At 40.7% G+C, this 27,320-nt stretch overlaps 1 protein-coding gene across 1 annotated transcript; it reads right to left on the bottom strand.

The window, feature by feature from the left end:
• On the bottom strand, positions 1–27,320 carry BPGM (bisphosphoglycerate mutase). Its single transcript, XM_004598190.3, has 3 exons — positions 27,182–27,320; positions 13,034–13,695; positions 1–939 (listed from the first exon to the last, which is right to left on the bottom strand). Exons 2-3 carry the CDS (start codon positions 13,632–13,634, stop codon positions 761–763), a joined length of 780 nt encoding a protein of 259 aa, XP_004598247.2. The 5' UTR covers positions 13,635–13,695; positions 27,182–27,320; the 3' UTR covers positions 1–760.

Here is a 27,320-nt window from a genome sequence, read left to right on the forward strand (position 1 = left end):
TAATTTTCAGTAACAGACTTTATTATTTTTAAACCAATTTTAAGTACCCAAAGATTAAAGCTTAAAAACCAAAACCAAACATTAGTGCCACAGTTGCAGCTCATCTGCTGTTTAGTCTAGGAGTTAAAGAAAGAATTCTGCTTAATGGCAAACAAAGGGTGTCTCTCGGCCAGAGATGAATTAAGGAACTTGTTGGTGTGTCATTACGATGGTGATTAGCTCTTAGAGGAATCCAACTACGACTTTCTCATTTAATGAGCCTCTGGTTTTCACTAACAAAGCATCCCTTTTCCTAAAGGAAAAGACTAGTAATAAATAGTTATCTAGAGTGTACTAATATTTCTTCAAATACCTAGTTTCACTATTATTACCAAACGTCTTATTAAATAGAAAACTAAGCTACTTACTAGAAGAGCACGTGCCACTGGTGACTCAATAATTATTTACTGAATGATGACTATCTTAAAGTTCATTCCTATATGCTATTCTGGTTCAAACATTTATGACAAGTAAACTCCACTGGCTACTAGCTTGGTAACTAATTCAAATAGGGCCAGCAAGAAAGCTAGTTCATAAGACTTGCAACATAAGTACTTAGGCCCTATTTGGGCCAAATAATCTAGGTATTTATACAAACTAACCCACAGGCTAGCTATGGAAAAATGTAAAAAATTTACAAAAAAAATAAAGAGGTCAGCACCCAAACACACTACGTGCTACTCCTTTAGGATATACTCCTAGTTGGCACTTGAGAAAGACTTTATTTTTCAACCTGTTTCACTTTTCCTTGATCCTCTACTTTCTTGATGGCTGCTTGGATAGCCTCTTGATCACCCAGGAACTGGTGGGGCCCAATAGCATGCAGGTTTTCATCCAGTTCTAGCAGAATGGGGACTCCAGTAGGCAGAGTTACATTGATAATATCTTCATCTGAGATACCTGTTGATTGGAGAGGAAGGGACAGGGCATTAAAGACAACCCAGCAGAAGCTCTGTTTCATTATTGCTTAATCATACATTTAATTTATTCCATTTTAAATGTGCACCTGGAAGAAAACCAAACTATTGAATGATTTCAGCTTCAGTTTCTGAAAGCCAAAACTTATTCAGAAAAGAAAAAAAAAGGAGGGGGGATCAAGATGGCAGAACAGCGAAAGGACACATTTAAACAGACAGAAAAGCATTAGCTAGGGTGAAGCAGAGACAGAAGATTCCAAGAAATAGGAGAGGACATTCTTACAGCAGAGGGTTACCTGAAGACCCGTATAAGGCATGGGGAAGCAGGGGAGACAACCGAGTGATGCTGCAGTAACCAAATACCCTAACGGTGGTCAGCAAGTGGCAATTTGAGCTCTACCAGTGGCCAGAGCTCCACTGGCAGCCAGGTGGGAAGGGTAGTTCACTGGGAGCTCAGGAGGTGAACCCAGGAAAAGAACTGCCTATTCTGCTAATTTGTTTGATCCGGCCAGGAGCAGGTAGAGCAGCAGACTCCAAGCAGGCAGTGCAGGAACTGGGTGGGTTTCACAGCCCAGATCCCCCAGCAGTGTCACATCAGTGCCATTTTGTGTAGTAGGGCAAAGGCTGTGGGACTAGAAGGACAACAGCAAGCTGTGCGTGTGCTAAATCAGGAGTGAACTCATATCTGGCTCACTGCATTGCACTGGCACCACAGGGAAAACCACAGCAATGTGGTATCCTACAGGCTCCACCAAAAATAGGTCCAGGTAGACCCCAGACCTAATAGGCAGCAGATCCATAACTCTACCAGTGCCATGTTGGGTATTATTTTTTACAGTATGGCAGAGGATGTGGGATTGGAGGGACAACAATGTACTGCACATGCACTGAGCTGGGAGCAAACTCAATTCCAGTTCAGTGCATTGCACTGGTCCCACAAGGAAAAGAGTGCCAACGTTGGCACCCTACAGATCCTATCCTAGATAGATCTGTGTGGCCCTCAGACCTAACAACCAGCAGGGTCCAGCAAGATCAGTACCACCAACAACCCAGTCTAAGACTATCCTGAGAACTGCTCGAACCTGGAAGTGGGAGAAAAGTTGTACAGGCAATAGTACATTGACAGCACAGCATTACAGAAGGTGGAGAATGGTGAGCCAGAAGCTGGGGCTACAGAGACCATGGTGGTCTGACAAAAGAGCCCAAATCTGAAACCTGCAGGTAAGAGTTGCACAAGTGACTACAAATGAAGAAATGGATAGGGCCCGGCGCCGTAGCCTAGCAGCTAAAGTCATCGCCTTGAGGGCCCCGGGATCCCATATGGACACAGGTTCTAATCCCGGCAGCTCCACTTCCCATCCAGCTCCCTGCTTGTGGCCTGGGAAAGCAGTCGAGGATGGCCCAGTGCTTTGGGACCCTGCACCCGTGTGGGAGATCCGGAAGAGGTTCCTGGTTCCCAGCTTTGGATCGGTGCACACCGGCCGCTGCGGCTCACTTGGGGAGTGAAACATCGGACGGAAGATCTTCCTCTCTCTCTCCTCCTCTCTGTATATCTGACTTTGTAATAAAATAAATAAAATCTTAAAAAAAAAAAAAAAGAACTAGATACTAACTGCAGTTTGTAAAATTGAACTGTAGACCTATGGGTGACACAGCTTAGAAACATGCCCTAAGGAGAAGAATCTGCTGACCAGAAGTGCAATGACCAAGAGTAAAAGAAGAGACAGAGGCACAATGAATATTACTGAAGACTTCCCTGCAAAGACGCAAAAGCCTTTGCCAACCTCAGAGCTAAGTAAGGAATACATAGAGGAAATGGGGGATAAAGAACCTTAACAACTTGTTATAAAACTTAACAATGAAAAATACATACAAGGATTTAACGAATGTCACACAGGAAATAGCAACACTGAAACAAAATCAAGCAGAATTATTAGAAATGCAGGACACAGTGCAACAAATTAAAAACTCGGTGGAAAGTCTCAACAATAGAATAAATGAGGCAGAAGAAAGAATCTCAAAATTGGAAGCTATTTCTTGCCACAATGGAGAAACAATCAAAAGGCTGGAAAGAGAGCTGACTCAAGCCAAAAAAGTACTCAATAATTAAGAGACACTATTAAAAGAACAAATATAAGATTCCTGGGGTTCCAGAAGGTTTAAAGATGTATTCAGTGAAATACTAAATGAAAACTTCCTTTATATGAAGAATTGGAAAACAATATATAGGAGGGACACAGAAGTCAAAATAGGATTAACCATAAGCTATCATCACAATAACACATGATAATCAAGCTCTCTTCAGTTGAATATAAGGAAAAGATCCTTAAATATGCACGTGAAAAAAAAATCAGTTAACACTTAGAGGAGTCATAATTAGACTCACATCTGACTTCTCAGAGGAAACTCTATAGGCCAGAAAAGAATGGAGTGGCATATTCCAGATTTTAAAGGGGAAAAATTGTCAGCCCAGAGCAACTGACCCAGTAAAGCCTTCCTTTGCTTTTGGAAATGAAATAGAATTCTTCCTCAGTAAAGCAAAACTCAAAGAACATGCCTCTTCCAGACCCACGATGCAAATGATACTTAAAAATGTTCTCTTGACAGAAAAAAGGAATGGCACCTACCAAAATCAAAAGACAAATCAAAATCAAAGACAAATGTGAAGAACATCCCAGTAGAACAGCAATAGAAGACTAAATTACACAATGAACAACTCATTGCTAAAATGACAGGACCAAATTATTACCTATTCACTATTAACCTTGAATGTAAATGGATTAAACTCATCAATCAAACATCACAGATTAGTAGACTGGATTAAAATCAAAACTCATCTATTGCTTACAGGAGATGTATCTCATCAAAAAAGATCAGTGGAAACTTTATCTCATGGATTTCGATGCTTTTGTTTTTACTTCCATTTCTTCAAAATGTTTTTTTTTCCTGAATATTAAATTCTTTACTGACTCATGTCATAACACAGTAGCAACATTTTCTTCAAGAAGGTTCTTTTTTTTTTTTTAAGATTTTTTTTCTTTTTTTTTCTGGAAAGTCAGATATACAGAGAGGAGGAGAGACAGAGTGGAAGATCTTTTGTCCAATGATTCACTCCCCAAGTGGCCACAATGTTCGGTGCTGCGCCAATCCGAAGCCAGGAGCCAGGAACCTCTTCCTGGGGCTCCCACACCGGTGCAGGGTCCCAAGGCTTTTGGCCATCCTCAACAGCTTTCCCAGGCCACAAGCAGGGAGCAGGATGGGAAGTGGAACTGCCAGGATTAGAACCAGCACCCATATGGGATCCTGGCTCATTCAAGGCGAGGACTTTAGCCGCTAGGCCACCACACTGGGCCCAAGCAGGTTCTTGATTTTCATTTCTTCAGCTACACATTAATCATTCAGTAGCATGTTATTTAATTTCATTGTGTTGTAAGTTTCCACTTTTCTTCCTGTTGTTGATTTTGTTTTGTGGTTTTTCACTTAAGGAGATACACAGTAGCTATATAATAGAGACTATCGTACCCAGATGTGAGAATACAATGCAGTGTGCATCTACTTCCAGATCAAAGATGAACCTCCCAAGAAACTGTTAAATATATCTTGACAATAGGATGCTGGACTCCACCATTGTCCATGCCCTCATTATTAGGATACACTTAAATAGCAGAATGTTGGACTTATGACTGCTTATGAAGAACTATGCTATTGCAATAATATAAGGTGCCCCTTTTTGAGAAAGGGGTAAGGGAAATCCCAAAGCCTATGGAACTGTGTCACAGAATAATAATTTAAAAAATGGGAAAAAAGAAAGAATTTGGTATCATTAAATACTAAATCTTATAATAATAACTACTTCTTGGTACAACCTATTCCTGGCTGTTTTCTATCTAAACCTGAAAGAAATGAAATTATCTTCTCCTTGCCCACATTTTTGTTACTGATTTCCATAGAAACCATTTAATATTGAAAAGTGGGAAAATGAGCTAAGTGCATTCCTATAGTTACTTATATATGTAGTCCCTGTGTAGGTTGTAAAATTGTGGACTTTAACTAATCTCTGAATCTAGGTCATTGGATTAGAATATGGTTGGTTTTTCAACACTAAGTGAACTTGGAAAATCCTTGGCTAAGCCCAGTCAAGCAAGAATGCTTCTACAGATGCTTATGAGGCATAGTCTGGAAGAATTGGGAAAGAATTTTATAGCATGCACTGTAAACAGGCTCACTTTCCTGCTATGTTTAAGGACAGATCTCCTGTAATCCTTTCAAAAATACAGCCAGACTACAGGTAACTCAACTTTGGAAGAGCTGCAGTTAACAGTAATTGCAGTGGTAAAAAATAATACTGCCTTGGTAAAAATAATATTTTTATTTATATAATGTTTATTTTTTAACAAACATGTCATGCCCTGAATACATACTACATGGCAGGTATTTCGCTAAACACTTTGTATGTATTAACTCATTTAATCCTCACTGCAACTCAGCGAGTAAATGGGCTATTATTTTTCTCAATGTAACAAGTTCCAGCACAAAGAAGTTAAGTTTACATGTCTTGGTTATTTATTACATAATGCTGTTAGTTTCTCTGAGTTCAAATTGGGCAAGCAGAAACTATGAGAAAAGAGATGGAGTGAGCAAACCAAAAGGCAGCTGAAAATATTCAAATTATCAACTTTTTAAAAAATCCCTTTATTAATTACACAAACTTTTGAATTCTAACACTTGTTTCCTTCCTTTCTATATTAAAACAAAGACCCTCAGTGAGTAGGTTCTAGAGAGAGTCCAAAGGTTTTATGTCTACTTGGTGGTTGCAAAAAAAGTTATTACTAGTTAGTTATTAACATACTCTGTTACCTTAATTAGCCACTGGTTAGAACTCTGAACGACAGCCAAGAATCACAGAACTATCACATTAGATCTTTGGGCTCATTATTAGAAAATACTTGGTTGGAAAACAGTGTTTCTTCCAAGCACAATGTCCTGTCACTTACTCTGCTGGCCCTGCTTCATATATTAACTAAACAATTTCAGACAAGTAAGTTTTCCCAGGCTTCAATTATCTTGTTAAGTTAAAAACAAACCAACAAAAATCAAGAAGAATCACACCAGCATCAGGAAAGGTTGTAGAATGAAAGGGAATGATAAGGTATCACAACCTTTCTTCTTTCCCTACAAGAAATCCTTTCTGCGGCAGGGGAGGGGGTTGTAATAGCTAAACTGGCTAATTCTCCACCTTCAACTGCTGGGATCCCATGTGGCCCCACTGCTCCTTTTTCCACCCAGCTCCCTGCTTGTGGCCTGGGAAAACAGTAAAGGATGGGCCAAAGCTTTGGGTCCCTGCGCCGGGGTGGGAGATCCAGAAGTTCCTGGCTTTGGATTGGCTCAATTCTGGCCTTTATGCCACTAGGGGAGTGAACCAACAGATGGAAAATCCTTCTTCTTCTCTCCGTAAATCTGCCTTCCAAAAACAAAAATAAATCTAAGAGAGAGAGAGAGAAGGAGGAGGAGGAGGAGGAGAAGCACAAGGAGGAGGAGGAGAAGCACAATGAGGAGGAGAAGCACAAGGAGGAGGAGAAGCACAAGGAAGAGAAGCACAAGGAGGAGGAGAAAGACAAGGAGGAGGAGAGGCACAAGGAGAAGGAGAAGCACAAGGAGGAGGAGAAGCACAAGGAAGAGGAGAAGCACAAGGAGGAGGAGAAGCACAAGGAGAAGGAGAAGCACAAGGAAGAGGAGAAGCACAAGGAGGAGGAGAAGCACAAGGAGGAGGAGAAATCCCTTCTGGGTAGGAGAGTTCAAAGGCAGACTACTTTGTCCTGTCAAGACACTCTGCCTGCCACCCTGCACTTTTACACAGGATTATCATCACAAACTAAAGCTGACAAAAATAGACAAATTCAGGCCACATATCCTTCAACTTAGCAGGGAGAGCCACTCCATCAGTAAGACACACCAGCTGGCTGTGTAGCAGCTGCCTCAGGTAACCCTTGGAGCAGCAGGAAGGGAACTCAGTAGCCTGTGGTTTACAGCCAGTTGACCACAGCAGCTTTAGAATCTGAATCCAGGGGACACCATGTTGGCTCCCAGGCCAAATTCAGTCAATAAACCAGTAGTTGAGAACCGTTTAAATGCACACTACTCTGGGGAAGATTCTGTGGTTTGGGCCAGAATTTTCACCTTTAATGAATTATAAATCACACAGGATTGTCTCTTAGAGTAGCAAAGTTCCTCTTTTTTTATTCTCAATGGTTAAGAAAAGCAGAGGCAGGAGAAACAGGGACACTGTCTTACTTGCAACCAACTATTGTGCAAGGATCATGCCATGCTTCACTGCTTCCAAACCCTATAAGCATAATGCTCACTGAATCAGAGAAAACATTTCATTGATTTTTCCAATTGATCTAATGTTAAGATATAACTATTTAATGACCCACATTTAACTAAAGTTTCCCAACAGAAGCAGAAACTATGAGTGTACATACCTATTAGTACCTCACAGTTACCACTTACCAGTTGTATGTTTTACAATGTAACCCAGCAATTAATATTTACTTAAGTTCTAAGGACAAGACTTACTTTAAAATGACTGACTATTCTGTTCATCATTGTTTGGGAGGTTATAGTTTTGATAAGTAGATAAGAAAATAGAGGGTGTGGGGAGTGGAATGTATCCACATTAGAAAGGAAGACACCAAGCCACTTTATTTACAGATGACATAATCCAATCAAAACTGCTAGAACTAATAAACTTGTTCAGCAAAATTGAAATAGCTTACTGTACCACAACAGCCCCCCAATGTCAATATAGAAAAAATATTATATTATATTCAGTAACACTGAGCAACATAAAAGTGAGAGTAAGTGAACAACTCCATTTACAATATCACCAAACACAATAACATTTTAAGAATAAATTTAACCAAGAAAGTATATTTATGCTCCAAATGCTACAAAAATCTATTCAAATTAAAGACCAATGGCTCGGCACGATGGCCTAGTAGCTAGAGTCCCAGTCTTGCATGCCTGGGATCCTATGTAATACTGTTTCATGCCCCAGCTGTTCCATTTCTCATCTAGTTCCCTGCTGTGGCCTGGAATGGCAGTAGAGGATGGTCCAAAGTCTTGGGACCCTGCACCCGTGTGGGAGATCTGGAAGAGGCTCCTGGTACCTGGCTTCAGATCAGCTCAGCTCTGGCTGTTGTAGCCACTTGGGACATGAGCCAGCAGATGAAAGATCTGTCTATCCTTCTCTCTGTATTACTGCCTTTCCAATAAAAAAAAAAAAATTTTCAAAAAATATTCGCAAAACCATCCCACATTCCCAGTTTAGAAGTTTACCAAGATGGCATTATTTCCCAAAGTAGTATATAAATTCAATAAAATTCCTACCAAAACTTCATTTGGAATTTTTACAGAAATGGACAGGCTTATCTTAAGTCACGTGGAAATTCAAGGCACACAGAATAGCCTGAGCAATCTTGCAAAAAGAGGATTAAATTTAGGGACTCCCGATTCTTGATCTCAAAACTTACAAAGCTACAGGAAACAGGAGAGTATAGTACTTAGATATGGTTTATGCTACACACATTAGGACAGAAACATAAAAATAGAGTTGAATTAATAATCTAAAATGTAACCTCAAATTTTGATCAATTGATTTTGCAAAGGTGTCAAGCCAACTAAATGCAAAAAGAAGTCTTCAGTAAATGAAGTCAAAACTTTGTTTCCATGCAAAAGAATCTTATAGCAAACATAAAACTGAACTGAAACTGGATCAAAGACGTGGAAGAGCTAAAACTATACAATTCTTAGAATACTGACTCCCAGAGCAAAATCTTCACAACTTTGAATTAAGAGATGAATATCCCCTAATGTGCATAGACATCTAAAAACTTTTGCACTCAAAAAAACTTATCTTTTAATTTAAATTTCCACAAACTTTGTGTAGTATCCTCATATACTCATAATAGCATAATGGTAGAATAACAGTCTCTAATTTAGAATAAAGCAAAGAATTAATTCCACATTTAATTTTATAGCCAAAACAGCCAGTAATGTTTTAAAATAAAGATTTGAAAATCAACTATATTTACAATAAAAGAAAGCTTACCTATACCACTATAAGCAACTATCTGCCTAACAGAAAAGAAAGCTGAACTTGCTGCTTCTAAAAATATCACACTAAAATGCCAAAGGTGACCAGCTCATCCCTGCTCCCCAAGCCCAGCTCACCTTTCCTCCCTGACTCTCTAATTTTATCTCACTGCTTCCTCGTCTTGCCATGTGTGTAGCCACACACAATTCTTCAGGGCTCAAGTTTTCCTTCATGAGTGTCCTGCATGCCATTCTCATTCCAAACTTGAAACTCCCTAGTCCTGTGCTTGAACCCAGACTAAACAATCCACTTCCTCTAGAAAGATGTAGACTATATCCAAAGCTGTAGTTTGGTACCTGGTTTTCCTTCATTACAGACCATCAGGAAACAAAAAGGAAGTGGCTATTCCAACCACAGAGGGAAAAAAACAAAACAAAAAAACCCAGGCCTGTCTGGAACTCTATAGAACACAATGCTTTGGGGTACTGAGGCTATGATAGCAGTTTTCATGGCAGTGCTTTGTGGAAAGTGTGCTTCAACCAATCAGAGGGGGACCCCACTGGAACCTGGGCTTATTAGTATAGTGCAGTAACTATGTTTCTGGAAGTCAGTAAAGCAGTCCCTTCAGGAGGAATTTTCTTACTATATAATATTTCATGTCTATTTTCTTCTGAAAGCATTAAGAACTATCAGATTAAAAGTAAAACAATCTCAAAACTACATACAATTTACAAGCAGAGCTACTACAGGAGCCCTCACCAACAAAGAAGGTGCCAATATGTAGCTCCTACATTCACAATCCTTTTACAGAATATCACCTAACCACTTGTATGTCACTATACCATTCATTTGCATGGATTCCAGAAGGTCCTTGTTGGCTCACTCCATAAGCAGAGATAAGAGTTCTGAGATGGAAAAATCTTTATCAGAAGACCTCAAACACCTCTAGGTTACGTTAGCAAGAGACTAACAAAACTTTCTAGTCCAACAGCTTACACATAACTACTGATGAAGGACTCTGAAAGGTAATTTGGGGTAGTCACTGTGCTCCAAAGCCGTAAGCTGGTCTGGTTGCTCCAATCTCCTAACTATAAGTGCCTGGTTTCTAGGCTGGCACTCTTTCCCATCCAGTTTTCTACTAAGGTGCACTCTGGGAAACAGCAGACGATGGCTCAAACATTGGGATCTCTGCTACCTACATAGGAGATGGAGGCAGTTCCTGGCTCCCAGCTCTGGCCTGACCCAACCTAAGCTGTTGTGGGCACTTTGGGAGTGAGTCAACAGACGGAAGACCTCTAATACTCTTTCAAATAATAATTTTTAAAAAGCTAATTCCATGATTAACCGTGGTTTAGATGCTAAATAAAATCAACACCACACAGTTTCTAAGATTTTAGGAAGCATTAACAAATGCTGCCTACATTAGTTTTCAAAGGCACAGAAAGTTGTATGTTGCAACCCTCATGGGCTTCTACTGAATGACAATTTAACTTCCTTGCCATTTTCTGGAACAGGCAAGTTCCCAATTAGGGCAAGAGTGATTTTACTGCAGAGGACTAGGTCTGCCTGCCTCTCTCTTGGTATAATTTATGGATAACAGAATTTACTTTTAGTGCACAGTTCTTTGAGTTTTGACAGCTGAGCACAACTGTGTAATCACATCAATCAGGATACAGAATAGTTCTATCATCCCCTAAAATTCCCTCATTTCCCTTTGTAATCTACCCTTTTGCTACTCTGTGTTCCAGGCTACAAGTTTTACTTTTCCCAAATGTCATAAATGGAATTTTATAAAATACATCTTTCTTCATTTTGGCTTTTTTTTTCCACTTAGCATAATGCAGTTAAGATTCAACAACCTTGTGTGTGTCAATAGTTTTCTCCTTTTCCCCTTTCTCCAAAATCTCTCTTAAAGCAAAACCGCTTAGGAATCAATGACTAATTAAATGAAATTAAAAACATGACCATGATGGGGTGGGGGGGAGCGGGCAGGAGGTGCCCCCCACCCCCCACTGCCACAATGGCTCAATTGGCTAAACCTTTCCCTGCAAGCACTAGGATTGCAAATGGGTGCCAGTTCATGTCCTGGCTGTTCCACTTCCCATTCAGCTTCTGCTTATGGCCTGGGAAAGCAGCAAAGCATGGCGCAAAGCTTTAAGACCCTGCATCTGTATGGGAGACCTGGAAGAAGCTCCTAGCTCCTGGCTTCAGATGGCCTCAGCTGCAGATGTTGCAGCCATTTGGGGAGTGAACCACTAGACTGAAGATCTCTGTCTCTCCTTATCTCTATAAATCTGCCTTTCCCAATAAAAAATAAATACATCTTAAAAAAAAAAAAAACTTGACCTGAATATATTAACTAGCTGAGTAAAACACAGTAAAACCTCTATTTTCCCACTGAGTTTGGGGCTACATTCTAGCTCTGATGTTGTACAACATACAGGTGTAAAATGTAGAGAACTGTGCTTGACCCAAAGCACACTCAATAAAATCATTGTGCAGCTTTGCTAGGGAGCACCATTCACAGATTACGTCAGAAGTTAACAATTTTAGACTCTGTAATTTAGTGTATTAAATAATTTTTTTATGGCTTACTGGCCAAAGATACTTTTGCCTCAGATCATAGTATCCCAAATAATAGGTCAAGAAAAGATCTACTTTTCAGGAAAAAAATTCAAACACAAATCTGGGTAGTAACTGCATGTGGAGATTCAGTGAGCTGGGACTCAGATGTTCAGAGGCCCATCTGGGTTTCATTTTCCTTTAGCATCACTTATCTGCCACAAGTGGACAAGATTCTCCCACAAGTTGAGGTATAACTGCCTTGAGGGTGATGCCAAATCCCTCCCAAAGGAACAACAAAACACTTAAAGAACCACCACTTTCTACTGTTGATGTGTACAAATGATCCATCTAGATGAATAATTCTAGTACTCTCTCAGTAGAAAGACCGTTAAGTCACTGAGATTCCAGGTATTCTAATTCATTGCAGTCATCATTCTTCCCACCCCAATGCTGAACTTTCTAAATCAGAAACAGTGTTTATTACAGAGATGTATGCTATCATTGATCCAATCAATTATCACGCTCCTGCAGCAGCAGGTTAAAAACTAAATTTGTACAGTAATTTGCAGAGAATATGAGGAAAAACTGCCCCCACCTCCATGAAAGAGACCATTTAATAAGCAATAATTGCTATGTAAACCTATACAGAAAGCCTGACTAGGAGTCAGATGAATATACAAGCATAAGCATTTTTACCCCAAATTTTCAAAAAGTGCAAATTCTCATGGACCAGCATTATAACCCATCACCTGCATTGCTGGCACCCCATATGGATATCCATTCTGGTCCTGGTTGCCCTGCTTCCCACTCAGCTCTATACTATGTCCCTGGAAAGGCAGTGCAAGATGGCCTAGCACCTGAGCCCCTGATGCAGTCCAGGTTCCTGGCTTCATTGTGGCCATTTGGGGAGTGATCAGAATTGGAAAATTTTCTCTCTGCACTTCTCCCTCTAACTCTGCCTTTCAAATAAACATAAAATATTTACATCAACTAAATATAACAACATATGGATTCTGATGCTGTACCAAACAACTACTGATTCAGAAACCTAGCATGTGGGTCTAGCAGTCTGCTAAGCCTAAGCCCATCCAGGTACATGTGGGCCCAGCTGTCTGTGTAAGGCTGAACCTATCCAGGTATACATGGGCCTAACAGTCTTTGTAAGCCTGAGCCCATGCAGGTGGCACTGTTTGAAAACCACTCTTTCAGATTGAAAAAGAGAGAGAGAGAGAGAGAAAAAGATGAATGTAAGACCAGGAGTCTTGATTTACAGAACAAAGATAGTTGTTCAGTCTGCAGTGACAAAAGTGCAGAGAAGGAAATCATGTACAAACGGTATATTATTGGTTTAATTTCTAGATTAAGGTCCCATGAGAACACTTAGCAACCTCTAATGACTAGGACATAAAGCTGGTACCTTCGAGATGTTTTAGGAGTGCCCTGCTGCTATTTCCATGAGCAGATATCAGAACAGTTTTGCCACTTAAAACTTCAGGAGCAATCCTCTCATTCCAGTAGGGAAGCAGTCTCTCCAGAACATCCTTCAGGCTTTCAGACCGTGGCAGCTGATCCAAGGGAACGTCACACACTTTGTATCTTCGGTCATTATAGATCTCACGGTAGTAGGGATGCGACTCCTCGATGGCAGGCGGGGTCACATTGTAGCTTCTTCTCCAGATCTTCACTTGCTCCTCACCATGATTCAAAGCCATTTTCTCCCTGTTGAGCCCAATTAAGGCCCCATAGTGACGCTCATTGAGACGCCAAGAGCTTTCCACAGGCACCCATTCCTGCCCTAGCTCTTCCAAGATCAACCAAGCTGTGTGAATGGACCGATTAAGAACAGATGTGAATACTAGATCAAACTCAAAGTTTAGAGCTTTGAGTTGTTTCCCACAGTTTCGAGCTTCCTCCATTCCTTCATCATTAAGTTTCTGATCCACCCAGCTACAAAAACGGTTCTCCTTATTCCAAGCACCCTCTCCATGTCTTAACATAATAAGTTTGTACTTGGACATACTGATGGTTGAGCTTGCCTGGTGTTTTCAAATGGGTGAATGGTCAAGGACAGCAAAACATCTAGAAGAGGGAAAAAATGCATAAGTAGAAGTTACAGCCTTTAGCCTTCCAGGAAAGGAAGCAAAACTTTATGCAGTTCCTAAAACAAATTAGAATTATCTTGAACAGTTTGGATGTCAGACATAAACCTGTGTCAATATAAACACATTCAACAATTAAATTGTAAGGAATGTAACTGACTTAAATTTTCTGATGCCTAGACAGTACGTTGATTGTCATCCTAATGGCATGTTGTATTTCTGCCAGACAAAAAATTTATGCTTATACTCGAGAGGATTTCACAATGAGCTACAGAAGTCTAAAAGAACAGTTAGTCACTGGAAACCCCCAGATTCTGACAGTTCTGAAGGTATCCTTTTTATTTTGTTTTTCCTCTAGTGGAAAAAGAATTATCCACCAGTCTTACCATCTTATTACACAAGTTATTTAACACAGTAATTCAATGAATCACCACAAAACTCTGGTTTATATCCCTGACTGATGAGTGGTAACTAGCTCTTCAACGTCATAGTCCACACAATACACACGCAAAAAAATCCAACGTATACACACATCACATTGTTTCAACAACCAAACAGCACTTATAATGATTTAAAGCATCTTTAACACTTAAATGTGGTATTCACCTACTTAATCTCTCATTTGCCTCAAGATACAGGCTGTGGCAGGGATAAATCTTGAAGCAAAACAAGCTATCAAACGCAAACAGCTGAGAAATGCCTGTAGACACTGATTAACAGGAACAGGTCTGTGGGAGTAAGAACTACGCTGATAAGGAGGCCCTGCCTCTTCAGATGCTCTACACACTGAGACATATCTGAGCAGGAGAAAAATGTAATTAAGTTAAACAGGCAACCCTAAAGGGATCTGGATTCCCTGGGTTTAAACATCTCCTCCAAAGGTATGTTGGCATCACTGTCTCCTGCAGATGTGGCTTTGTCAGCCTGCCTTCACCCTTCTGGAAGAGCTCACATTAGTGACAAACACTGCACAGCTGATGTGTTCAGCATGCACTACCTACACCCGAATGTTCTCCACACTCAGGAGTACACAGAAAGGAGCACTGGGGCCTGGCACTCTGCCAATCTGGCAACTTGCAGTAATGGGAGATTTTCTGTCCCAATCGAACTGGTTCACATAGTTATATAACAGTGACAGTGTTCACTATTTCTGCCTTTTCTTGGTAATTCCTACACTTGATCTTAGCCACAGGATGAGACACTATCCTTGCTCATTCCTAAACTCTAACTTCCTGCTGATGCAGTCCCAGGGAGGTCACAATGACAGCTCAAATAATTGGCTTCTCTGCCATTCACAGAAAAGACCTGGCTTGAGACTTGGTCCCATCATGGTCATTACAGGCATCTGAGAAGTGCAGCAGCAGATCAAAGTGCTCTCCCTGTCTCCCTCTATCAAACAAGTCAACTTTTTATAAGTCATAATCCATCATGTAGTAGAAGCTTCAGGCCCATCAACTCTTCATAACCATGCATTTTTTTTTTGTATTATTAAGTGGAGAAGAAAGATGCAGAAAGAGAAGCAAGCCATCACTGTCCCTATACCACGTGGAATCCTTGTTTTTTTGAGAAGACTTCATAAACAAATGAAGCTATTTTTTTTTCAAAGAAAGGTAACGTAGATAAATTTTGTAGACAAAAGTATTCCACAATTTTCTTTTGTGTATGAACTATATCAAAGTGAAAAAAAGTGGCAATAACATCATGAACATTCAGGCAACCACCACCAAGCTTCGCACTATTTCAATCTGCTACATCTGTTCTCATTAAATATTTTTTTAAAAGATTTATTCATTTTATTACAGCCAGATATACACAGAGGAGGAGAGACAGAGAGGAAGATCTTCTGTCCGATGATTCACTCCCCAAGTGAGCCACAATGGCTGGTGGGCGCCGATCCGAAGCCGGGAGCCCGGAACCTCTTCCGGGTCTCCCACGCGGGTGCAGGGTCCCAATGCACTGGGCCGTCCTCGACTGCTTTCCCAGGCCACAAGCAGGGAGCTGGATGGGAAGTGGAGCTGCCAGGATTAGAACCGGCGCCCACATGGGCTCCCGGGGCCCTCAAGGCGAGGACTTTAGCCGCTAGGCCATGCCGCCGGGCCCTCTCATTATATATTTAAAAGTCAAACTAATTGTTTTGTATAAACTCATATACTATAGCAGATGAATAGTGTTACAGCCAAAAAACTATAAGAATATATAACTTTGATCCATCTCCCTGATAATGTTTCTGGGAATGCAGAGGAAAATGGCCCAGGGGCTTGTGTCCCAGCCACCCTCGTGACCAACCAGGATGAAGTTCCTGGCTTTGACTTTGGCCTGGTCCAGCCCTGGATGGTGCAGCCATTTATGGAGTGAACCAGTAGATGGACGACCTCTTCTCTCTCCTTCTCCGTTTTTCAAATATATACACATACATATATGTCTTAAACATAAATATATTTTAATAAATAAAAACTGAAAGTTACCTCAGCTCCTAAAGATTCACACACAGAAGTACAAGCTACCACAGTCCATTTCCCTGTTACACTGAGCAACAGATTCCTAGACCTTCCAATTTTCAAAAAAAAAAAAGTAGAAATGTGCATTTCTTTTAAAATTTAGTCAATTTGGGGCCTGGACTGATGGCTCAGCAGATAATTCCTGTCCTTGCATGCGCTGGGCTCCATATGGGTGCTGGTACATGTTTCAGCTGTTCCATTTCCCATCCAGTTCCCTGCTTGTGGCCTGGGAAAGCAGTAGAGGATGGCCCATAGGCTTAGGACCCTGAACCCACATGGTAGACTAAGAAGAAGTTCCTAGCTCCTGGCTTCAGATTGGCTCAGTTCTAGCCATTGCGGCCAGTTGGGGGCTGAGAAGCAGACGAAAGATCTTTCTGTTTCTCTTTCTCTTTGTAAATCTGTCTCTCCAATAAATACTTAAAAAAAATAATAAGGGCCCGGCACTATAGCCTAGTGGCTAAAGTCCTTGCCTTGCATGTGCCTGGATCCCATATGGGTGCTGGTCCTAATCACAGCAGCCCCGCTTCCCATCCAGCTCCCTGCTTGTGGCCTGGGGAAGCAGTCTAGGATGGTCCAAAGCCTTAGGACCCAGCACCCATGTGGGAGACCCAGAAGACGCTGCTGGCTCCTGGCTTCGGACTGGCGTAGCTCCGGCTGTTGCGGTCACTTGGGGAGTGAATCAGAGGACAGAATATCTTCCTCTCTATCTCTCCTCCACTCTGTATATCTGACTTTCCAATTTAAAAAATCTTTAAAAAATAATAACAAATCTTTTAAAAAAGATTTAGGTGATTTTGAGGGTTACAGAGAAAAAGGGACAGAGAAACAGATTTACATATGCCGGTTCACTAACCAGATGGTCACAGCAGCAAGTGCTGGGTCATGTCAAAGCCATGATCCTGGAGTTTCATCCAGTTCTCCCATGTAAGTGGCAGGGGCCCAAGACTTGAGCCATCTTCTGCTGCTTTTACAAGGCCATTAAAAAGGGGTTGGATCAGAAACAGAACAGCTGGGACTCCCATGTGGGATGCCAGTATTGCAGAAAGTGGCTTTACCCACCATACCATAACACTGGCCCAGAAATGTGCATTTCATATGTGAAATCTGACTTAAATGTTATCAACTAACAAACACATTTCCAAAACGTGAGCTGCAAGAGACAAGTCTGAAGTCTAGATTGTGTCTGCATGTTTATGATCACTGATTAAAGGAGAGGGTAAATTCCTGTAAGACCCAAGGGATGGTCAGACCCATGCTTCCAGCCTCACTGGAAACATCCAACGTGGCTTTCTAAGGGCAGAGCCTCTAATCCCCAGCCTTCATTTTCTTTGACGCACCTTTACAGGCGTCTTGCCCAGGAACAAGGTCTGGTACCAAGCTCCCAATCAGGTTTGAGCTTCAAATTACCTGATCCAAAAACCACCTCTTGGTAAGTGATGCTGTTTTTCTGTCCAGTGGGAACGTTCATGCTTCACATCATAGTGCCGGGTCAGGTGATGGGCAGGGCCTGCTCTCCCTAGTAGGACCCCCTGACTAAATGCCCCTATCCTACTATCTTAGGGAAAGCAGAGCTTTGATTAGCTTCCTTGTCCACTTCATCTATTAGTTGACAGCTTCAAGAAAATTAAGTATCTTATTTAAAATTCTCAATGTCTTTCTGTTTGTCTTAGGATAAACATCAAAATCCCTAATCCTGCAAAGCTTTAGTTTTCTTTTATCTCTTTAAATATGCCAGGTTCTTTTTTGCCTCAGTAGTTTTGTGTACACCGTATCCTATGTGGAACCTCCCTTTCACTGCCACTCCAGTTCCGCCCTGCTTTTGGCTAGCTGCTAGTTCTTATTTATAACAACTGTGCTCAGTCACAAATATATTTGTCAGCCACAAATATAAGCCACATGCATAGTTTTAAATTTTCTAAAAGCTGTATTAAAAAGTAGAAAAAATGAAGGTAGAAATTAAGTTTAATAATATATATTTTACTTAACTCTACAGATTCAAAATTCTATCATTCCAACATGTGATCCATATAAGAACTGTTGAGATATTGTAACTCCCTTTGTTCATAGCAACTCTTTGGAACTCAGTGTATACTTCACACTTAAAGCACACTCAGTTTCAACTAGCCACATTCTAAGAGCTCAACAGGCGCATGTGATCAGTGGCCACTGTGCTGGAGACTGCAGTTTTAGAGTTGATCTTAAATGTTATTTCCTCTAGGCCACTCATTCTTGAACTTTAATGTGTACCCAAATCACCAAGAGAACTGATCAAAACAGACTGCTGGACTCTGTCGGCAGATTTTGTTTTAGAAAGTCTGAGTAAGTCCAAGAGTGTGTATGTCTAGCAAGTTCCCAGGAGATGCTGACATGCTGAAGACCACACTTTGAGTATCTCGGCTCTAGGCAGACTTCTCGTTTTCTTCTCACCCACTGGGAAGTGGGTCAGGCCTGTCTTACATTTTCATAGCACCTTGCTTGATCACATGTGGTACACTGTGCCACGTTATCTTTCTATGTCTGTCACCTCCTTTAGACTGCAAGCTGCCTCAGGCCAGGTCTTACTCATCGCTGTCTCTCTGGAATCTGGCATGCCACACAACACTGATGAAGTGTATAGTAGGTGCACTGACAGTCAAAGTCAATGAGTTACAGATGCTCAGATTGTGCTGACAAGGCTAAGGTTTGACAGTTTTAATGCTGACTGCCAAAGTTAAAATAGCCAACTGGCAGAGTCCAGATATTAGACAGACTTCGAGAAAGAACCCCAGTGTCTTTGATCACAAAGCAGGAGCCAAGGATATTCTTCTGTATTTTAAGTTTGTTATATGTCCACAATTCCCATGGGACTAAAAAGGATAATCCAACAGCTTTTTCAAAAAGTATGGCCACTGAATGGCAAACTGGAACTGCAATCCCAATGGTCCTCTGCCTCCATTCTCTGTTCTTCCTTACCACTGCAGTTTTCAGTCTTGCTCTGAGCATCTAGGCTCACTTGGCTTCAGGTTACAGGAGCACCTCTAATCACAACCCATGGAAATTTATATGTACTTTATAAATGGCTGTCTGTGAGTAAAAAGGAAGGTCGAGCTTACTACTGCTCTTGAGAAAATTCTCAAGGCTAGTCAAGTCAGGTAGTGTCATTTCAACTTATAATGATACTTTACTAAGTTGAAACATCCCAATTCCCAAACTTATAACTACTATTTTTGGAACCAGAAGCTTTGCATTTTGTTTTGATTTGGATAAAGTTCACTACCCTTTAGTTGGTTTTTAAAGTTTTTCAGTTATCCCTCAGCAAGTTACTGGCACTTCTATTACACACATATCTTAATTTAATTCATACCAGAGAAATGCATATCAAAAACAGTCATACAAGTTTTTGATTTATCATTCCCCAGTGTTGGTTCTCTCTTTTTCTTTCTTTCTTCTTCTTTCTTTCTTCTTCTTTTTTTCTTCCTTCCTTCCTCCTTCCCTTCCCTCCTTCCTTTCTTGCTTTCTTACTTTCCTCTCTCTTTCCTCCATCCCTCCCTTTCTTCCTTTTTTTGAAAGTATGGGCCAACTTGAAAGAAAAGTTTACTAAGCAAACATGTTTTATATCACTCTCTATCTTGTTCTCCCTCCTCTCTTCCTCTCTGCCATTACCTCATGTCTATTCATTTTTTAGTCCTGACACCTACCTTCTGTCTTGCTTATTTTGCTAAAATGGCATCTCCGAAGACGGTAGACAAGTCATTTCTCACAAAGCAAAGACTAACTCCTCTCAAACTTTAAACCACTTTGATCCCTCTGGAGCTGCCTACTTCCACCAAAAGGGGAAAAATATCTGTGAGTATTTCGGTGTTATATTTCTTTCAACTCTTCTCCCATCATTCCCTAGTCTTAGGTCTTTGTTTATCTTATGCATCTGCAATTCTACTATGATGATGATGGTGGTGGTCACAGCAGTTAACTTTTTTTTTTACATTTTATATTTTTATTATTATTACTATTATCATCATTTTATGATAAAGTTCCATAGGCTCCTGGTAAATAGGCTCCCTTATCCCAGCCCCAACCCCTCCACCTAGTTCCTCTATATCATTACTAAAGTATAGTTCTTCATACACAGTCATATGTCCATTATTATGGACATGGACAATGGCAGAGAGTCCAGCATCCTATTGTCTAGATATAGTAAACTGTTGCATTGTAAGTACATCTTTGTCTGGAAGTAGAAATGCATACCACATTGTATCCTCACATCTGGATATGTAAGTCTCCATTTAACAGCTACTGTACATCCACTCAAATGAAAAGTCATGATACAAAATCAACAATAGAAAGAAAAATAGAAATTTACAAAGCCATGAAGTTAAATAACATGTTACTAGGTATGCCTCCATTACACAGCTACTATACATCCCCTTAAATGAAAAGCCACAAAACAAAATCAACTGTCAGTCTGTCAGTCTCCAGTCTGTCAGTCTCCAGGTACCCCTCTGCTGTTGTTCTTTTCTCTCCTATTTCCTGGAATGTGTCCTCTCTGCTACATCCTGATTAAATGTTTCTCCATCTGTTTAAACGTGTCCTTACCCCATCCTGCCATCTTGATTCTCCCAGCAGTGAACTTTCATAGAGCATTCACTGTGCTCTTGGAATACTTGATTATTCAACCATCATTCCATGAAGCAACTACTATGATCACCCACATTTTACAGATGCAAGAAGTTAAGGAGAAGAAAGTAACCAGCCCAAGGTAATACAGCCTATTAGTGACAGAATCATAATTCAGTCTCAGGAAGGCTGGATCCCAAAGTTTATACTTGCACCTTAATCCATTCTGCTATACTTCTATACTGGCACTCAAGGATGTGCCCTCAGTCCTCGGAAACCTAGTTTTGCTTACTACTTAATCATATTAAAATGGAAGATTCAGAAATTGAATGCTTCAAATACTAGTCTCCACAACCTAGTCTTAATTGATTCATCAAATATATACTGCAAACCTCATTTGGGAATGGCATGATGCTATACAGATCCATGAGGAATATGGTGTTTGCTAAGGATTATGTCTCAAAGAAACTAGTGCTGTACACTATAGGGGTGTGTGTGTGTGTGTGTTGGGAGAAAGAGATTATGTATGAGTACAGCTGCACAGACATGGCTCTTCATAAACTGGATTTGGAAAAATGTTTCAGGTAGATATTTATACAAAGAGGAAAAGAAATTCTAGTAGAAGTAAAAGAATAAGTACATATAGAGATCAGGAATGTGTAGCAACCAGATGAAAAATTGGTAATATGGCTATATATATACCCCAATGTGCCTAGAATAATACTGCTTTACACTTGTTTTCTCAATTCAATTACTATAAACGCCTTTTTCACACTTACTTATCCCTTCTGGAAAAATCAGATGGTTACCCTAAGTACAGACTATAATGAGCAAGCAGGTGGAGCCTTCCCTGAAGTGTAGAGTGACCCAAGAAGCGCTTTGCGTTGAACTATGTAGATTCTTCTGTAAATACTGAGACATCATTAAATATTTAAGTGCACATATTTTAAGAAGATAAGGTAAGGAAAACCAGGAATGTGAATACCAGTTGTGAGGTTTCTGCAACAATTTTGGCAATATATAACTAAGATCTAGACCAGGATAAAGGATGTTGAAATGTGAAGAAGTGGACAAATGTGAAAGACACTATCGTTTATCTGAAATGTCAGCTTTTTCTACAAATACTGAATTTTTTAGGCTTTGTGGGTTATATGATCTTTGTATAATTACACACAATTGTATAATTCTGCCTTTATAACTGAAAGCAGCTGTAGATAATGTATATGAATAAACATCACTACGCTGCAATACAATTTTATATATGGACACCAAAATTAGAATTTCATTCTTTTCATGCACATAAGACATTTATTTTAACAACTGAAATATAGAAACCATTTGTAGTTTGTAGCTATACAAAAAGAGATAATGGGCCAGAAGTTCTTGCTTAACCCTGGCCTAATTAGGTCTCATGATCAGATCTACTAATCACATTAGCATGTTTGATCTTTAATTAAACAACTAGTTATGAGATAATCCCAACATTATTAAATCATCAGATTTTACTCTTCATTAGAACTGCAAATATCTTGACTAATGGAATCTCTTTCATTATTTGTCACAAAATACTGAGCACAATTAAATCAACCTATCTGACACCTACTTATTTAGCAATAAGTTTAAGATGTAAGTACATACAACTATAGGGAAAAGGGGATTCATCTTGTTAACATTCTTCAACAACACAATCCATCATCATTATGTCATAGAGCCTCAGACTTTTGGTAAATGTTCAAGGGTAAGTGCTTTGCAATTACCTTGATAATAATAATAACAATAACACAGGTGATTTAAAGCACATGGTCACTGGTGACATAACTTCCAAAGATGTTCACTACATCTGTGTACAAATTCTATCCAAACAGGACTCACCTCTGCAGTGAAAAAAAAAAATCTTTCCATAAACGGTATCACCATAAAATCAAAATTGTTTCAAGATTAGTACTCTGGGGGGGAAGAGAAGTAGACAGAAGAATGATACCTATAAGGTCTTTGTTTTCTGAAGTTACTTCTATATTTTTAGAATCTCTGGTTTCAACAAATGTAACATGACCATCTTGTTGCTGTTTCCTATTCACTTCCCTTATTAAACCCATAATTTCACACACCCCCACCCTCCCTAACTAAAGCTCATCCTGTTTTCCAAACAGTCCTGGGACTTCACTTCCTTACTCAAGTTATCAAAAATTAATAACATTTAAGACTCTAGCACTACAATTCAAGAATAGGAAATGCAAACTACAGGTTAAAGTCCTGCCTGACAACTTAATTTTTCTTTTTTTTTTTTAAAGATTTATTCATTTTATTACAGCCAGATATACACAGAGGAGAGACAGAGAGGAAGATCTTCCGTCCGATGATTCACTCCCCAAGTGAGCGCAACGGGCCGATGCGCGCCGATCCAAAGCCGGGAACCTGGAACGTCTTCCGAGTCTCCCACGCGGGTGCAGGGTCCCAATGCATTGGGCCGTCCTCGACTGCTTTCCCAGGCCAGAAGCAGGGAGCTGGATGGGAAGTGGAGCTGCTGGGATTAGAACCGGCGCCCATATGGGATCCCGGGGCTTTCAAGGCGAGGACTTTAGCCGCTAGGCCAAGCCGCCGGGCCCGACAACTTAATTTTTCTTCCATTTCCAAAAACTGAGCAAGAAATTTAATCAATAGTACAATATTGAGGTAATATAGAATAAGTGACACAGAACCAAAGTTGCACTGATCCAAAGCCTATGTTTAAATTTGAGATATTCAGGGAATAAGTCTTTAAAAAAATTGAAATATCAGTTGCTACTTTGGGCCATCCAGATGTTTTTTTCTTGGCTGAAATTTTTACTGCATAGCTTTGAGCAACTTTTAATCCCTACTGTATTGGGAATCTAAACAGAAGATGAACTGCCTATACCTGAAAACAGAAAGGCAGCTTAATCTAATGAATGACAAAGGAACTGTTCAAGGAAGTTGAAGCCTGGGATTCAGTTCCCCAGAACTTTTAGTATCTTCACAAAATAGGACTTTATCCAAATCAGGTTCAAGGTTAAAAATTCAAACATGATTGTACCCAAAGGTACCCAGTATTCAAGTGTCTGTTAGTTTTCCTAAAGCTTTACAATAACTTTTCCTTTTGGGTTTCACATTTTAAGACCAGCACTTTACAAAGAACTAATGGCATCACCTGCAGGTATTTTCCAGACACTATAACTCCCCATTCTCCCACCTTTACATACACTAACACCCCTTACTGTCACTTTGTTACAAACATCAGGTGGGCTCTTACAGGAAAGTGACATGCAGATCCAATGGGCAGGTTGTTTGTATCAGCTGGCATGATATCATCACTGTGCACAGCACTCACTCATGACACCCCCTTCCTCCCTCTGGTCACCTCCGGATTGCAGCTTTTGTTTACACAATCTGTTTCCACCAACTACAAAAGTTTAGAGTAACAAAACATAACAAAACAAAAAAACCCAACAAACAAAAAACTGGGACAACAAGCTCAGCTCTGGTACTTCATGACTGTATGATTGTGAATGAGTTACCCCAAGTTGTTAGACCCAATATCCCACACCCATAAACAGGATGATAAAACTATTGTTCTTAAGACTACCAGAAATAATAAATGAGATTATGGGGAAGTTCTCTTCTAAAAAGTAAGAGGTAGGATAGAGCCCACCATGTCCACCAGATAGACTGTCATAACTACTAGGCCCAAAATGATCCGATATTGCAGATGGTGAATAGAAGCAAAACATAGAAACAAAACAAAATAAAGGGAAAGGGAGAGAATGAGCTTCAGTTTGGTAGTAGGAGAAGCATAATTAAATGTTGTGGAATGGCACAGGGTGACAGTAAGATGCAGCCCTAGAAGCATACTAACTAGTAGCTGTTCTTTGACCCAAATGCTTGGCAAAACCGTTTATATTTAATTTACACTTTATAAAATAGCCTCCTCACTTACTTTTGGTCAAGTTTCAGAGAAACAGTCTTGTCCTTGAGTAACACTTGTTGTCTTGTCCCTCTAAATAAACATTCCTTTCCACCAGAATTCATCCAAGGAAGCCCAAGAAACCATTCTGTTTTCTAGGCCCCAAACACACTTAAAGAGGAAGCCATGAGTGATTTGGATGTGTCAATAATTGCCTACTCCAAAACCTGTATCTGAACCTCAACCCATTGTAAAAAGGAAAAGAGGAAGAGAAACAAAAAACTACTAACCATGGTTGCCTTTGAATGCTAAAATTTCTGCCACATTTTCTTCTGTCCTCTCCAAACTCTCTTCAATGATCTGTCTGGCTTGGTTTAAATATGGACACAAAAGCACATGTCCTGGAAGCTGGGAACTTTTATTGCTAATAGGTTGATACAGAATTTACCCCAATGAGGCTTTGCTTGTGTACTTGTGGTGAAAACTGTCCAATTACCTTGAAGAACCAGAGAGAATGACAGAGAAGCAGTTCCCATCCTCTGGTTAATTCCATAAGTGCCAAGGCTCCAACTGGGGATACAGTGTCCTAACCACGAAGCAAACACCTCCACTCCGAAGCAGAGTTTTAATACAGGCAGGAACCTCAGAAACAGCCTAATGCAACACCTACTTATTAAAGGTGCAGAATTTCCTATCACAAAAATGAAGCGATGAAGGGAGAAAAGCAGCAGAGAAAATGCTGGAGGGAGAGGAGATGAAGGGGAGAGAATACCATATTATCAGAACTGCATTAAACCTATTTAAAAAAACAAAAATTAAAATAAAAGGTACAAACATTAAGATTCAGAGTTGAAATTATTTGAGGTCATGCAGATATTAGCAGCCTTATGAGTAAAACCCAAGTGTCTCGACTTCTAACTCCACATTCCTCCCACTACAACATTTGTTGGACATTACGCCTGCTACCTGGGGAGCATTTACAGCAGATGAGCTACTACAGGAATATGAAAACAGATAAGACCTAGTCTCTGGGCCCAGCGGCTTGGCCTAGTGGCTAAAGTCCTCACCTTGATCGCCCCGGGATCCCATGGTTGTAATCCCGGCAGCTCCACTTCCCATCCAGCTCCCTGCTTGTGGCCTGGGAAAGCAGCTGAAGTCAGCCCAACGCCTTGGGACCCTGCACCCGCGTGGAAGACTCGGAAGAAGTTCCTGGTTCCTGGCTTCGGATCGGCGCGCACCACGCCGTTGCGGCTCACTTGGGGAGTGAATCATCGGACGGAAGATCTTTCTCTCTGTCTCTCCTCCTCTCAGTATATCTGACTTTTTAATCAAATAAATAAATCTTTAAAGAAAAAAAAAAGACCTAGTCTCTGCAGTCAGGAAAGACAAATTAACAGGAGCTCTGCTTTCATTATAGAAAACCTTAATATCTCTTCATAAAACACAGCGTTTGATTTTTTTTCTCCCTCCAAAAGTGTCACCATTCAGTTAGCCTTGCAGTAACAGCAACAACCATAAAGCCTCCACAATTGGGAAATGGGAAGCATTTGCCCATTAATTATCCTTGACTAAATGTGAACTTAACTTCAGTCATACATTTTTATTTACCTCCTTCAGGTTAAGACCTTGAGCATCCCTAATCCAAACACCAAAACCTCAAACTGCTCCAACATCTGAAACTTTTTGAGCACCGACATGGCACAAGTGGAAAATTTCACACTACAAAACTTCATTTCACATACAAAACGATTGAAGAAACACATTTAACTTATGCAAATAAAGTATATATGGAACACGAATGAATTTCACCTTTTCACTCAGGTCCTGTCCCCAAGATTATCTCATTATAAATACAAATATTCCCAGATCCAAAGCATATATGGTCCAAAACACTTCTGATAAGAGATATTCAGTCTGTTCCAGGCCCCTGGGCCTTGCAAAAGAGAAAAATACCCTTAACACAAACAAACAAACAAACAAACAAAAACACTGTGGTGGTTCTAAGAACCTGTGATTTGGCTCCAGATCCCAGTGCCACCTGAAATCACTGGATATATTCACGCCCTTCTTTGCTGACATTCAGGCCACAGCTGCCTTGGCCCTAAACACAGCGGCGCACGCCAGTCTCCTTCCAGGGAGCCCTCCTTACTGCAGGAGGCTGTGCAGCCCGGAGCTTCAGCTGTCCAGAAGACAGTGCTGCAGCACCTTCAACTTCGATGTATTCTTGCTGTCACGGCACCACGACTCGCTGCTCTGAGTCAACACACCGCGACCGGATCCTACACGCACCCGGCGAGGACTGCGGCGCCGCTCGGAGGGGGATTCTGCGGCCGGCGCCTCTCCCCTAGAGAAGGAGGAGTGCAGGGAACTGGCCTCCTCCGCATCCGTAAACCAGACACAAACACCTGAAAATGGAAACGCTCGCGGCCGCAGTATTCCAAAACAAAACCTCTCACCTGCAAAGAGCCCACCAGCAGCAGCCTTCACTCAGCCGGCTTCTAGACTTCATCACTGCCGCCGGCATTGAAGCTCTTTTCTAGCCCCAGAGCCAGAAGCCGCTACCCCTATCGCCCAGCCTATTGGAGGATATAATTG

Source organism: Ochotona princeps, chromosome 25, assembly GCF_030435755.1.
Source record: "Ochotona princeps isolate mOchPri1 chromosome 25, mOchPri1.hap1, whole genome shotgun sequence".
NCBI lineage: Eukaryota > Metazoa > Chordata > Mammalia > Lagomorpha > Ochotonidae > Ochotona > Ochotona princeps.